This window comes from Aulostomus chinensis, chromosome 12, assembly GCF_037954235.1.
Source record: "Aulostomus chinensis isolate RoL2024-O1b breed Wild chromosome 12, RoL_Achi_v1.0, whole genome shotgun sequence".
In the NCBI taxonomy this organism is placed as follows: domain Eukaryota; kingdom Metazoa; phylum Chordata; class Actinopteri; order Syngnathiformes; family Aulostomidae; genus Aulostomus; species Aulostomus chinensis.
The window spans coordinates 24,120,097-24,135,029 of record NC_141331.1 but is presented as its reverse complement, the minus strand read 5'-3'; the positions used below and the strand labels follow the sequence as shown (position 1 = coordinate 24,135,029).

Here is a 14,933-nt window from a genome sequence, read left to right as displayed (position 1 = left end):
ACTAACAGGTTTGATAATGTATGCTGATATATGTGATGGTTTTATTTGCAGATGTGCTGGAAGAGGGGGCCGCTGGTCTGGCCTGTGGTCTCTGAGTGCACTTCTCTGTTTCATGATGGACAAATATTTTGATTTTCTGTTTCCTTGTTTTAGCACATGATATCCAAAAGCTCCAAATATTGAATGTTTACTTAAAAAAAAAACAGACAAAAAGAGCAAATCTTAACACTTGAACAGTTGTTCTACGGATTTATCAACCCATGGTCGCAGCATAATAGATTTAAAGATGACTTTATGGTTTTTGGATGGAAGCCGTCATGATGACAGACAATATTTATTTATCATAGAAATACTGACAGCAGATTTTGCCTGTTCTGGCTTCAGTCTGTCTTGATGGATGTGGTTTACCTCTTATTCTCAGGAAACTCAAAGATAGCTTCCATGATATTTATTGTTGGTGAACCTGAACATATGGAAACATGCAAACCCCCATCCATCTCTGAGCTCTTGGTAAGAATTGTCCTGAGGCTGCGTGTGGAAAGTTACTGCTTCAGCGTGTATTGTTTGGTGGGACCAGACATGAGAACAGCAACCTGGAGAAGCTATCAGCATGGAGAGGAGGTGAGTCCTGGGAGGTGGGTCCTGGGAATTTCAGTAATTGCAGAGGAGAGGAGACGCTAAGCTGACAGAGCAATGAAATGAATACTGCTGTTGTGTCAGACACGAGGATCCACAAGCATGCCTCAAGGCCTTGTACTTAACAGCACAGATATTCTGAGCAGCAGTCTTTGTGTTTTAGGTGCTCTTGGTGCATGAATGGAAGTGTGATGCACTTGGGGCTCCTCTGGACTCTGATGACTTCTCCAGCTGCGTGCTTGATTCATGTTCTGCAAATAGTAGGGGCTTTAGTGAACCTGTGGGTTCCCCTTAAACATTCCCTCATGATAAAAACTTCAAATCCTACCAAGCATTTGTCTAATTTTTTGTCCAAGTCTCAGTATCTTATGAAAGATTTGCTTTTGGACTTATTTTTGTTTCATGATTTTGAAAAAAAGAATTCAAAAAAGATTTCTGGGCTGATTTTTGGAGACACCACGACATGTTGGGCTGCCAAACAAAATCTCCTCATCTGTTTTGCAGTCTGGACTCATGATAACAGATAGTTTCAGAACTTCATGTTTCATCAGTTGAATGCTTTTAATTTGAAGCTGCAGGAAATGTAACTTGAGTATCTTTATTTCTGTCAATTTTCACCACAGACTAACAGCTTGCTCACATCCGCAGTCATAATAAGTGTTAAAATGAGTTTCACCAGTGGACCGTTGTTGTTTTATCTCATGCGGTGATAGATAAAGACTAAAAAGACAGTCTTCAGAATTGTTACAGAAATATCCCTTGTTCCATGTTGGAATAATCTAACTCAATCTAATCTTCATTTTACTTTTTTTTTTTTTTTACAACACAAAAGGAAGATAAAGTGCTTATGAGGTGATTGTAACACCTTATTAGATGGAATACAGTATTCAGGAAGTTTTTCATTTTTGCAGTGCTTTCACTGTGTGGGAACACATTTTGCATGAAAGCCTTACAGTTGAAGTATAATAGCCTAAATATGTACCGCTTTCCTGTTTTTTCCCCTGTGACCTCCTGTTTCACGCATTCACTGCATGAAACAAGTTGGGAGACTCGAGCACCATGAAAGTTTCTGCAAAAGATGTAATCTGACATTCAGACAAAAAAAAAAGAAAATCTAGACAGACAGGCAAAAAGCAGGCCAAAGCAATGTATGACTATAAAAGCTTAACATAAGTGCCAAGAATGTAAGTAACGTGTCTGTGTGCCAGCTATACCCAACTGATTACTCTCTGACTTTGATCAGAGAGGTCTCCCTTTGATCTTTGGGCTCATGACTTCATTCTCTGACTTTGATCTCAGTCTTGGTATCTGTCATCTCAGTCAGCGCAGTGCCTGGATGCTGTCTGTCATCCATCCACTTAAACAAACACATACGGTATCATAAAAGTTACCCAGAATACCACCAGTCACCTCAGTCTTTCATCTCAGTCGTCCGTCATCTGATCCCCTTACAACTCAATCCCTCAAATTAGCATTGCACTTTTCATCAATTCAACCATTATTTAAATTCTCAGACAGCCTTTGAGGAAAACCCTCATTTTGCAGAGGACGCAAATGACAGAATCAAGGAAAAATGATAAGAATGTAGATGCAGAATCAGTCAAAACAGTTACAAACAGGAAATGGATGGCCTTTTTTGTTGTTTTTCTCAAGCTTTCCAAGTGATACTAGTGTATGCAGTTGTAGGTCACTTTGCAGAATATTCTTAAAATTTGCTGCTTTGACTCTTAAGATTGTCTTTCCAAAGCCTGATCCTGCCATAAGGTACGTACAGAGCATGCCAGTCACTGGAGTGAGTTAAAGAAAGACCTGAATTTCACGGCAGTAGAGGTACAATGTATGGTGGTACTTTTCCAGTCAGGGCTGTATAGATATAAAACCAATGATTATTCCATCCGTCAGTTAGAGAGGACTAGTTGACCTATACTAACAGATACAGTGATGAGTGCACCTTGTTTGGATGGCTTTCTTTGTAAAGACCTTGAAATAGGTTGTATCAAGTAATTGCAAGAGATGCTTGCTTTTGTGAGACAAGCTGTAGGGATGGAGCTCATTAGCATTTATCCATACAGACATTAATACTGGTACTGTTGATCGGTCCTCCTGTTGTTACGACTCTATCGTTTGGTGAAGAAAATAAAGACCTAACATGAAAAGCTGTCAATCTTTTTACACTTTTTTTGCACAAACTGGGCAACTCAATGCTTTGTATGACTTCTCATGAGACACTGGCTAAAGATTTTTGAATAATCATTACACTAAGTCAATAAAAAAAAATCAAACATTTGGTAAATATTATGACTATGATAAATATTATGATTATGATTATGAAGAGTGATTTCAGCTCCATTCACAATTAAAACGATTGCTGAGTTAGAAGCAATGTGAAAGTGTTACCGACACAGACTGTGTGGTGCAAGTGGTTAGGCTGTGTATTAACACTGCATATCATAAATACTAATAGTGGCACTGTTTGTCAAGGATCTTATCAATATTGTGATACTGACCCAATTACCACTTCTAATTAATACCAGTCCTCTGTACCCATGTCCACTTCACAGTGTCCTGTTTTGTAGTCTGCTGCAAATAAAACTGCACATTAGCTGAGTAAACATGTTCCTTCTTCTGCTTTTCTCAGGTTCAAAGCGTTCACTTCAAACACAGACACGATCCCTCAAGTCTTTCCACATCCACGATCTTTGAATCCACTTCAGCTCCATCCACATTCGCCCGCAGCACAGCCTCCTACAGGCCCCGCCGGCACCACCAGCGGGCCTCATCCCACACCAGAGTCCAGCGTCAGACCTCCCTCAGCTCCCTCCCTATGGCCTGGGAGGATCTGAATGAACAGGAGCAGTGGGCTGATGGGTGCCACCTAGAGGGCTGGAGGGCCCAGAGGCGGGGCCACCACTCTGGATCTCTTTTCTCTCTTCCCAACCTGGGCTCAGCCAGTTCCCACTCCACCTGCTCCTCCCCGGGGCCATCTCTCAGTCCCCACCACAGGAGCCACTCTTTCCACAGAAGGTCCTCCCTCATCCCGCCCTTCCGCCTCAATGTGGATGCCCTGATTGGGGCAGAAGAGACAGATGTTGACACGGGGGATAAAGTGCATCCAGGCAGCATGGACCTTTCAGTAGTGTCTGCATACATCAAACCAAGCCTGCCACAGACTTCTCGGCCGTTATCAGCACCACCTGAAGACATTGTGTCCTCTATGTCTCCCAGCGTCTCAAAGAGCACCTACATGGCAGCCACCCTGGGACACAGTCCTGCCAGAACAAGCAGCCTCTCTACCAGCAGCACACTACCTAACCTAAATGGATCACATCTCCAAAGTACGAACACAAGTACTGCTCCATCTTTGAGCGATGTTTCCATGAAAAGTTGCAGCATTGTTGATGCATCAGTTGGAGAGAAATTCACAGCAGACGATGAAGAGCAAGAATTCTACATCTGATCAGTTGTTGTGAGCTGAGTCAACTCACTCAGGCCAGTTTTGACAGAGGAGTCCTGTCCTTAGACAGATAACACAGCTCCACTCTGCCCCCTGGTGTTTGACAGTGACTAGGTAGACTGAGCACAGGACGAACTGTATTTAATGTTGTCATGAATTTGAGAATTTAGCTTTCTTGTATGTAGGAGCCAGCTAAACACACCTTTCTAAATGTCAGCTTATATAATTAAATGACATCACATTTAAAGGGCTGATCGCTTCGACACAATGCAATGAAATGATTTCCCATTAAGTTGCTAGATGCATGACTTCCTTTACCAGCTGGTCAGTAACTGAATGTCTTCTGTGTGGTGCAGGCCAGGTAGCATAATGCTGCACACTGGCTGATAGGTTCACTGAGACAGGACCACATGGTCAGCACAGGGCTTTTCCTCAAAGATTGTCAATGTCATTATGGCTTAACAATTTAGCAAATCATTTGTTTAAGAATCATTTAAAATCCATGAAGTGGCATCAGATATTTCTTACAATATTTTAAGTTTTCACACTCAGCAACTTCATGTGCTTCTTGGTTTTAGAAATTATATTCTTGATGCTTTTGCTTGTCTCATCTGAAGGGTACTGCAGAAAGTGTGTTTACTGAAAACCGTGTGTTTGTTAACCCTTAAATAAGGGAAAATCAGTTTTCAGCACATGTGAAAGAAAGTGCTGCGTCAACAAAAGTTGTGATTTCTCTCAGCTTCTCCTCCCTCTTACAGAGCCAGACACAATGGTTCATTTAATTCACTCGGAATCTAAATGTATCAATTCGTACTTGTACTTGTACTCTCAAAATCAAGACCCTGACTGGATATTAAAATTCAAAGTTATCACTTTTATGCACTTCAGTTAATGGGATTCTGCAAACACGAAAACTGTCAGATTAGAAGAGTGGCACCAAAATATGAATTACATCGTATCATAATGTTATGATCTCAGTTAGTATGAAAAAGTTGTCATGATGTTTTGACTTTGAAGTCAGTGAAAAAGGATTTCTGTCAGTTATGATGTGAAGAGACACAATGATGGAGCCTGATTCTTTTAATATTATTGGAGATGATGTTCCATCCATTGTTTATACCACTTGCCCAGGGTCACAGGAACTGAATGCCTCCCCAGCTGGCATTGGAGGAAAGCCAGGATAAACCCTGGACAGGTAGTCAATCCATGCAGAGATAGAGACAGACAACACATTCACATTCTCACCTAAAGACAGTTTAGAGCATCCATGAACCTGACTAGGATGTATTTGTTCTGTGTGAAGAGGCCAAAGCAACTGAAGAGAAATCAAGCAGACACTGAGAAACAGTGACTGTTTTATTTTTGCTTCTTTTTTTTTGTTGGTTTTTTTTTACAAAACAAACTTTTTTCATCCTCATTAAAATAACATGTATGGTCTTCATCTAGGAGGGATAATAAATAAACCTTCTGGATAAATCAATTTATAAAGAAAGAAAAAATAAAACTTGATCAAATCTACCGCTAGCATGAATGTCTCCGTAGTGGTTAAACGCATCAGCTCTGCACAAACGATGGAGAGCGTGGAGTGAGCAGGGATCATCTGGTCCTCTATTGTCCGACTCAACAGTAGGTCAGCATCCAGCTTTCTAGTGCCACCTTAAACTCTGGATTTGGAGTTTCTCTGTTACTTCACTCACACATGTATGTTACAACAATGGGGACTCAGTCATTCATTCACTCATGGAGCCAATTAGTAAACCGCTGACATGTTTCTTGGGTGAAAAGGTGAAGAGAGGCCCAAATATGAAAACTAGAGGAGCTCCCAAGTCCTAATCATGTCTCAAGTCCCATCCCCCTTCAAACTGAGTACAATTCCTCTCGGTTTAATTATAACCAGCCAGGGTTACCATGGGAAATATAGTTTCTAGGGCAAAGTCAGCAGCTGGAAAATGCTCATCTTGCTATCTCACAAAGCTAGTAGCCAGACAACATATAGCTAGCAGCACGTTTATGTGTAGCTGGTGCAGCTGCAATATTTGGATGTGTTTGCAGGTACTTTATACATTTTGATGTGGTCTAATCAGCGTCTTTCATTTTAACATTACAGAGGTTGTGCAGTGGCATCATTGTGCTTATGTTTGTGCCTTGGATGAAGCTTGCATCACCAAAACTTAAAACAAATGGTACAAGGTGCGCTGGATTGGAACAAGTTTGGCCCGTTGATGTAAAGGAAATGCGCGAGTGCTCTGTTAAAGTCCTTGGAACGAGCGCACCAGAGACCTCCTAAGAGTGAGTGAACAGCAAAGGTAGAGCTGTTCCTGTTTTCCTGCCGTTAGTGTGATGGAGTGCGGCCAGTACAGTCGAATATGCTCTGTGGCTATAATGCCAGCAACAGTTTCGTTCTAAAAATGCCTGTACATGTGAATGTGAGTGACTGTATCTTGAACCTACCTCTTACCCCAAATTCGCTGGCATTGGACTGTCCATAGCCCTCTTAGAATAAGGACTAAAACAAATGAATGGATAAACTGATCCCTAATTAAAATGGAGGAAAGCATTAATACTCAACCAGCAGCACGGCTTGAAACACAGATTCATTTAAATAAGGCTTCTGCTCAGAAGCCGGAGGTATGTGCTCCAGCAAAGCTCCAGGCTCAGCCTCTACAACCTCATCATCTGAAATGTCTTCACTGTGGTGGACCAGATAGATCAGTGCTCCAGTCCAGGTAGACGACTCTGAGAAGTGATTGTATTCTCAGAGGTGTAAAGCTACATGCACAACAAACATACAAACAGTTACTTCAATGTATCCATTCCAAACAGTAGCAAAAGCACTTGTGCAAAGATTGTGAAGTTTACAGTCAGAAAAAAAATACATTTTAGAACAAAAAGGCAAAGGCAAAAAAGTAGTTATTAACCAGTTAATTAAGAATTATTGATTAAATCCTCCAAAAGCCTCATAAGCATTATGAAGATGTTGAACTATATTGTAATTTTTTTTCAATACACCGTTGCCCTCTTGTGTTGAAGTTTGAGGCAGAAAATGTAATTTGCCGATGATATTTCCCCTTTTTTACTTTTTTTTTGGAGCAGCTAACTATTTATGGAAACAAAACATGGTTTCCCATCACAAAATGCAGACAATTTGTTGCCATAGTATGATTGCATGTTTCTCAGGGGACATATAGGACCACGGTAGCCTGTCATCGATTCCTCTTTTTCCATGTTAAGCACACTTACAGGTGTGAGTCTGTGTGGTCCATTTATAGTCCGAGGGAAATCCAATAATAACGTGGATTGGTTGTCATGGCAAAGTCTTAAACACTGCAGAGGTGATGTCATCATCTACCAATCCAGACGCAGGGTGGTATAATAACATACCTCCCCCTCTGTTGTATTCCCAGTGCAGAAGACATCTGGAAAACGAATCAGTCTGCAAGTTGAGACAAGATGATATTTCTGTTTATTTCCCTCGATTTCACCATTTGTGAATGAAAGCTGGGTAAGAGCTTACACAGAAACATTATTTAGACTCAGCCTATTACAATAGACCCTCAGAGTGATGATGAGTACAAGAGTAAAACTTGCCTGTATAATCACGATAAATAGACTATGTTAGGCTTTACGCAGCATTCAGGTTACAGAACAATTTGCAGGTTTTCTGTGAGAACAGGCAATGGAACTTTAAGAAGGAACATTTGCCAAATGTGCGTCGACAAAACATTTTCTGTTATACTGTAAACTCAGTTGCTGCACAGTCACTGAGAGAAAGGGAAACAAAACCTATGTCTTGAGCTGTACAGCTTTATGGGTCTGTACTTGAAATAACTGCTGTAGAGCTGAAACCCTTAAAACTGTTCGAGCAAATATGCTGATACCTGAAGGGAGCAAGCTGACTCAAAGTGGTCTCACAACTTGACCTTTCTCACTGACATGCAAACATTGCTTTTGCACTAGACACCAAGTAGAGCTGAGGGGGATAATATGGAATGGACCCATCCATCCATTCATTCATTCATTCATTCATTCATTTTCTAGCCGAGAGGCGGGGTTCATCCTGGATGGGATTTGTAAACACTGACTGAGTAGAAATGCAAGAGGAAAGTTACTGGATCACCCTAACCCCTTCCACATTGTACCTTGAATATCAACTGGACATTGTGTGGCAACTCATCCTCATTGTCATAAGTTAAATATATGGCAGTCAAAGGGTAAAGGAAACAACGAGTCCAAAAGGATTTATCCTCTGGGGATCATGAATACTTGTACAAAATGTCATTGCAATGCTTTGTTTAGACATTCCAGGTCACATCAAAGTTGTGTGCCCTGCTGGCTGACCATCGTAGCCATACTGCTATACTGTAGGCTTTTACTGAAAATTTAGCCATAATATGTAACAAGAGAAGCACTTGGCTTAAAATTGTGTAAAAGTCTCCAAAGATTAAATAATCTGTGTAGTTTATTTTACTATTATATCGTCTATCACAAAGTTAAAACAGCACAAGATCACTGGACCACTTCAACAAGAGGAGAACAGGAGCTACTTCTGCGGACAGTTAGCATCATGGCCGCTAGAGGACGTTACAAGCGTACAGCTACCTAACAGACATGCATTACTTGCTTAAGAAAGACGGCCAGGGACAAAATGTTTAACATCTGCAAATAGCAGAGCTTCCTTGTCACAGAAAGATATAAGGGAAATTACTAAATGTGAGATGCACCAATTTAAAACAAATGTAGTGCAGAGTATTGTCCATCTACTGTTACATAGAACAGGTATTATTGATCATGATTGTGAACTAAGTTTTTTTACTCACTGCTCACCACTGGGTACTGTGTTAGCAAACAGCTGCCTTTATGCACACACGATCCTACGGGGACAGCTCCTTATCTGTCCCTGGTAAATATTTTGTATTTTTGGTTTGGTCTCTAATAACTCTATGGATGTTCCACTCACTTTACTACCATGGCCATTTTCATATCGCTGTTGTTTTATTCGTTGTCATTGTGAAAGTATTTATTATTGTGGTGTTAGAGAGAGATATCCAAGTGCATACATGTCTCACATCATTGCTTACTCCTAAGCACTGTGAGGGAGCATCCTCATTTATCATGCCAATGAATATAAAGTGGTGAATTCATGTTAATTCGTAACCCTATAAGAAGTCTCCTGGTTTTCCCTTGGTTTTCCAGTGTGCCTTGAATACAGAAGACAGTAATTGACAGCAGGTGGTGCTAAAGTGCGACAGCAATAGCCTGAAAAGTCTAATTAACCTTCCCACCCCCATAAAAGCCTCCTAAATCAAAACCTCTGCAGTTCAGCTAAAAAAAAATCAAGCCCTTCCTCTCTTCAAGCTCAAAAAAATGTAAGAGACAAGAACAGATGTTTAATTAAAGGAGCCCTTCTGAAGAATTGTCCCTCAAAACTACATTATTACTTCCAAAGTACAAGGCCTGAAGTGCACTTGGAAAAATGTAAAGCATACAAAGTGAACTGAAGGGTACACAATTGTCTTTCAAAAGGGCACCCATCCCATCCACTGCATTTGTACCCTTTAGGAACAAACAGGTAACTCTGTGAGTGGATCATTTCTTCCCCCCTTATTGTCCATCTTCTTGTACATTCAAGGACAGCAACAAACATGGTTCCCATACTCCCTCAGAGCCATGCTCTTGTTTCATTGAGGTGTAGTCTACGTGGGACACGTCCCCTCACGTCGCCCCTCTCCCAGTGCCAGCACTAGTGGCTCTAATCCTCCGTGGCGTACCTGGCAGATCACGCTGGCGACACCGGCTCACAGCGCTGCTGCCTGGTCCAGCCCCACACACCAGCATTGCCTCTAATCCCTCTCTGCCTGCCCGCCCAAAGGCCCAGGAGTCCAGAGATAAGTAGGGCACTGGAGGTGAAGCAGAAAAGTCATTCAGTCACAGCTGGGCCTGCTCAATTCACCTGCTCAATGCATATGTGTTGGTTGTCTGCTTACTCTCTCATTCTTCATGTTAGTTTATCTTGTGATGGACTCAAATTCATATTTTGTTCTGGCTTTCTCCATTCATTTTGATGTCTCCTTATTATGATTGTTTGCGCACCTAACGGTTTTCCTGCCCCTGTTGTTGTGGTTTCTTTTTTACCATCACCTCTTCTTCCTGGCACAAAGCGTCCACCAGGTGCTTTTACGGCTGGATCAAGCTGAAAACATTACAAAACAACAACAACAACCTGCAAGTCCCTGTGATTTGTGATTATCATTTCCCTGCGAGATCAAAGGTCATGGTGTGGAGAGGGGACTGGGCTGAGGGGTCTGAATGGAGAGCCTGGGGACAGTCTCCACTAATTAAGGATTAAGTTGCAGCCATGTGGGGAAAGGCCGAGGTGTCACAGAGTCACACAGACACCCGTCGATGGACATATTTGGTTATGGAAGGAAAAACTCTCATGAAACAACAAGAAGACTGACATTCACGTGCACCTGTTAGGGGCCACGTCTATGTGATGTAAAACCATCGGATCACTGGGATATTACACTAGATTATTGAAAACCTTCAGCTACTGGTAGTGCTGGTATACAAACAGTCAGAGAATCCATTAACTTGGCAGAATTCCACCTCTGATGAATGGATATCTGTACAATATTTCAGATTGAATATTTCAATCCAATAGTGCATGATTATTTTGGATGAATATATTTTTGGATCTGGATCAAAGTTTTGGTCCTCCTGCTTGCATTTCAAAGGGCTGAGCAACATTTATTTCATTCACCTTTTGCTACATCTAGATTTATGTTAACTGGACCTTGCAGAGGGAAGGAGAATTTTTGGGCCATTGTCCCCCGTACTTTAACTATTTTAACTCCGCGAGGCTGAGTTGCTGTTGTTGTGGTGGTAACTTTTTTTGAATTATTTTCCCTTCCTTGGAACGTTTCTGCCTGCAATCATTGGCCAGTCTTTCTCGACAGGCTATGTTCCTGAATCTTTTAAGGTAGCCTCAGCTCAATCCATTTAAAAGAAACTACACCTGGATCCTAGCTTGCCATTAAACTATAAGCCAATCTCTAAGGTTCCTTTTGTTTCCAAGATTTTATAAAACCCACTCTGCAAGCAACTTCTGAAACTGGTTTTAGAAAACAGCATACTAGAACAATTCCAGGTTGTTCCCCAGTGGCTCAACACTGAGACTGTTCTCTCCAGGGTCACCAGGGCATAATTTCCATTGTAGGGTTTTTTGTTGTTGTTGTTGTTGTTGTTGTTGTTGTTTTGTTAGAAATTTCTGCTGCCTTTGGCACCATCAATCATGCTGCTCTGGTTGATTAGCTTGGAAATGGGTAATGCTAAGTGTAGCACTTGAACTTTTTTGTCTGAGTTGATGATTGAGCATCAACCGGTGCCCCTCTGACTTTTGGGGTTCTTCAGGGGTCAATTGCTGGACCCATCTTATTTTCCCTGTACCCTTTTGGGTTTTTGATTCATCAATATGACTGTCCGTACTATCACTGCAACACTAATGACAGCAAATCTAACTACTTAGCACAGGTGTCTGACGAAAATTAGTAAGTAGATGTTTCAAAATTTTCTTCAGGGAAAAAAAAAAAAAATTCTGGATTTTGCCCCAGATCAGATCTCTTCTAGCCTCTTCAAACACCACTCTTAATTGGCCACAAATAGAAAATCTGGTTGGACTTACATGACTCAACTTCAATTTGATTTACATGTTTAGGCAGTTACACAGCCCAGCTACTTTCACCTAAGAAACATTACAAAAATATGCTCCCTTCTGTCTTTCAATTGTTTACAAGTGGTTATCCAAGCCTTTGTTTACACCCCCTTAGATGACAGGAATGCTCTTTCTTCCTGCCTTAAAGTTGTCTCCTGATTACAGTTAGTCCAGAACTCTTCTCAGCTAGGTCACTCATCAAGACATTACCACGCCCTTACATCACCCCAGTTCTGATGACACTACAGTGGCCTGTGATTCAATTTAGTATTTAATTCAAGAACCTCCACATAGTCTATAAAACTTTGAAAGGTCCTCCTGCAGAGTGTGTCTACAAAATATGGATTCCTGTAATCAACCTCTCAGGTTGAGCACCACGGTCTGTCAGCTGTACCACAATCAAGACAGAAATATGAGGAGACTCAATGTTTTCTTGGATGTTTTAGTTCATAATTTAAGACCTCTCTTTTTTCGAAGGGCCTGCCTGGATGTGAGGGATCATGTAGATAATTTTGATTTGTGGTGCCTCTAACTGCCAGACAAAAAAGTTGCTGTTTGCCACATCTTTTGCTGTAACCTTTTACCCTTTATTTAAGCACTTTAACTGTGCTGTATAAATACAGATTTTAGCTTGCTTAGCAGTTGGTCCAGAGATCAAAAACGGGAATCACAAATCATTAATTCTACTTCACAAATGTGACCCTCTAACACTGTGTTCCTCACAAGGCCGCCAACATAAAAGCTGCTGTTTATTGTGGCATCTCTTCAAACAATTGTCTCTGATCAGTTACCGTGACATCTCATCTCTTCCATCCCAGTCCTTAAAATTCCACATTCCAGCATCCAGAGACGGCGCATTGGGCTTTAAAGAATGTGGCGACTCCGTTTAATGAAGCCATGCTGGCTTCACTAATTAGTCACGTCCAGTAATGACCGGAATCTCCTCTTAGACAAAGCAGCCAAATACCTGATGGCTACCAATCATCTACACTTCTTCATGGGAAAAAAATGCTCACAATTTATTTTGCTGACTTTCATGTTCCCAATTAAGAGGGACAGTTTAGGGGAGATTACGCCACAGTCGTTATGTCCAAGGTGATTCTCAAAGCAAACTATCATTACCTGTCGATACGCGTTTTTGTTTTAATTTACAGTAAGATTAGAATATACTTTGTACTGTAATAATTTTATGGTCAAGTTCACTAAATACTCCATGTTTTATGTTGCAAGGCCAAGCTTTGTAAGGATGTATAAATATTATATCTTCTTACATTTTTTTTCATGCAAGTGATGAGGGAATTACACAAATAGTTTCCGGTTTACTGTAAAATTGCTGAGAGCTGATGATGAGCAAACCTTAGGCAGATTTGATTGAAGCGACCAAGTCGCTCAAATAAAATACAGGCATTGTATGTTACTGCAAACACACTTACGAAACTAAGTTCACTCTTGTAAAAAGTCATGGTTTATGATGTATAAATACTAACATCTTGGTTTGGATAGGAACATGTTGTGGCTTGGGTCAAAGTCAAACACAGGTGAAAAGTTAATGGGACAAACAGTGGATATGTCACATACTTGTTGGACACCTCCACTACCTCAGCCTATTTAGTAGCTGCAATTTTTTTTAATTGATTTAGAAAACAGGTAAAAATGAAAACATCTGTTAGTGTTTAATGAGAAACAGCAACCCTGTTGACCAAAAAACAGGGATTTCAATCAAAGCCACATGTTCCACTTTGAGTGTTGAAGCATTATCACTCAGTCTCTCCACCACCATCATCAGACAACCAAAACAGAGTAGTTCTTTTCCCTCTAGTAGCATCTGTGCCAAGGTGATTGAGGTTGTTTTTGATTTTCAGTGGAATATATTACCATGGAAGGGTGGCACGGTGGTGCAGTGGTCAGCACTGTTGTCTCACACCAAGAAGGTTCTAGGTTCAAGCACCGACTCGGGCACGGGGTCTTTCTGTGTGAGTCTGCATGTCCTCCTTGTTCCTGCGTGGGTTCTCTCTGGTACTCCAGCTTCCTCCCACAGTCCAAAGACATGCAATTGGGGAGGAGGTTAATTGATACTCTAAATTGACTGTAGGTATGACTGTGAGTGTGAATGGTTGTCTGTCTCTGTGTGTTGGCCCTGCAATGGACTGGTGATCAGTCCAGTGTGAACCCCGCCTCTCACCCAAAGGCACTGGGATAGGCTCCAGCCCCCCTGTGACCCTTAATAAGCAGTAAGAAGTGGATGGATGGATGGGTGGATGGTTGGATGGAAGGTATTACCATGGTAACATATACTACAGTTCAAACCTGTTCCTGAGCAGGCTAGAAGATAAGATACGGGGTCAAAACAAACAAAAAAAGCAGCCACCATTGACCAATCATATCTCATGGACAATGTCACCATTCTTCATCCCATTGATTATTTGACATCAGTGCAGTTTGACAGACTGTGTCTGTCTGTGTACCTCTATGAAAAATGTGTTTTTTTCCACTGAGGTATTTATTTTAATTATTTATTATCTTATTATTCATTCACAGCCACAGTCCCACAGACTGTGTCACCCTGGATTCTTTTCCAATTGGTACATTTATGAATTAAGACTCAGTAACTCATCACTGGTTGAAGACCTTCAACTCACACTGGATAACGGTTGGGAGCACCTCTAAATGTGAGGTGGAGCCAGTTGAGGTGGTTCAGGCATCTAGTTAGGATGCCACTTTGGCACCACCCCAGGGGTGAATTGCAAGCACATTCATATGGGAGGAGGCCATGGGGCAGACTGAGGACCAGGTGGAGGGACTACATGTCCATGCTGGCCTGACAGCACCTCAGGATCCCCAGTCAGAGCTGGTCGATGTGGCCGGGGAAAGAGAAGTTTGGGGCTCCCTGCTGGAGCTGCTCGCTCCATGACCCAGAGGTCCATGATGAGCCAGTCCACATTCCACTGATGCCAATTAGGAAGGCACCAATGTGACACAGAAACATCTTTAATCATCACAACAAAAACCTAATGATGTGTTTAAGACAACTGCTGTTTCCTACATGCAGTGTTTATGTGTGAGTGTGCATGTTCCCAAATTGTCTTCAGTTTTCAAAGGACACTTTAGACCGAAAAACACATCACAACTTTA

The 14,933-nt window shown here is 41.5% G+C and overlaps 1 protein-coding gene across 6 annotated transcripts in view; it reads left to right on the top strand.

The window, feature by feature from the left end:
* The window catches only part of fam124a (family with sequence similarity 124 member A), a 43,724-nt gene extending 39,393 nt beyond the window's left edge, over positions 1-4,331 (top strand). For all 6 annotated transcript variants that reach the window (XM_086219343.1, XM_086219342.1, XM_086219346.1 and 3 more), the window contains one exon: positions 3,275-4,331. In XM_086219343.1, the coding sequence (XP_086075469.1) occupies positions 3,275-4,093 (819 nt within the window). In that variant the 3' untranslated portion in view covers positions 4,094-4,331. The remainder of the gene's footprint in view (positions 1-3,274) is intronic.
* The last annotated feature ends 10,602 nt before the right edge of the window (positions 4,332-14,933 follow it).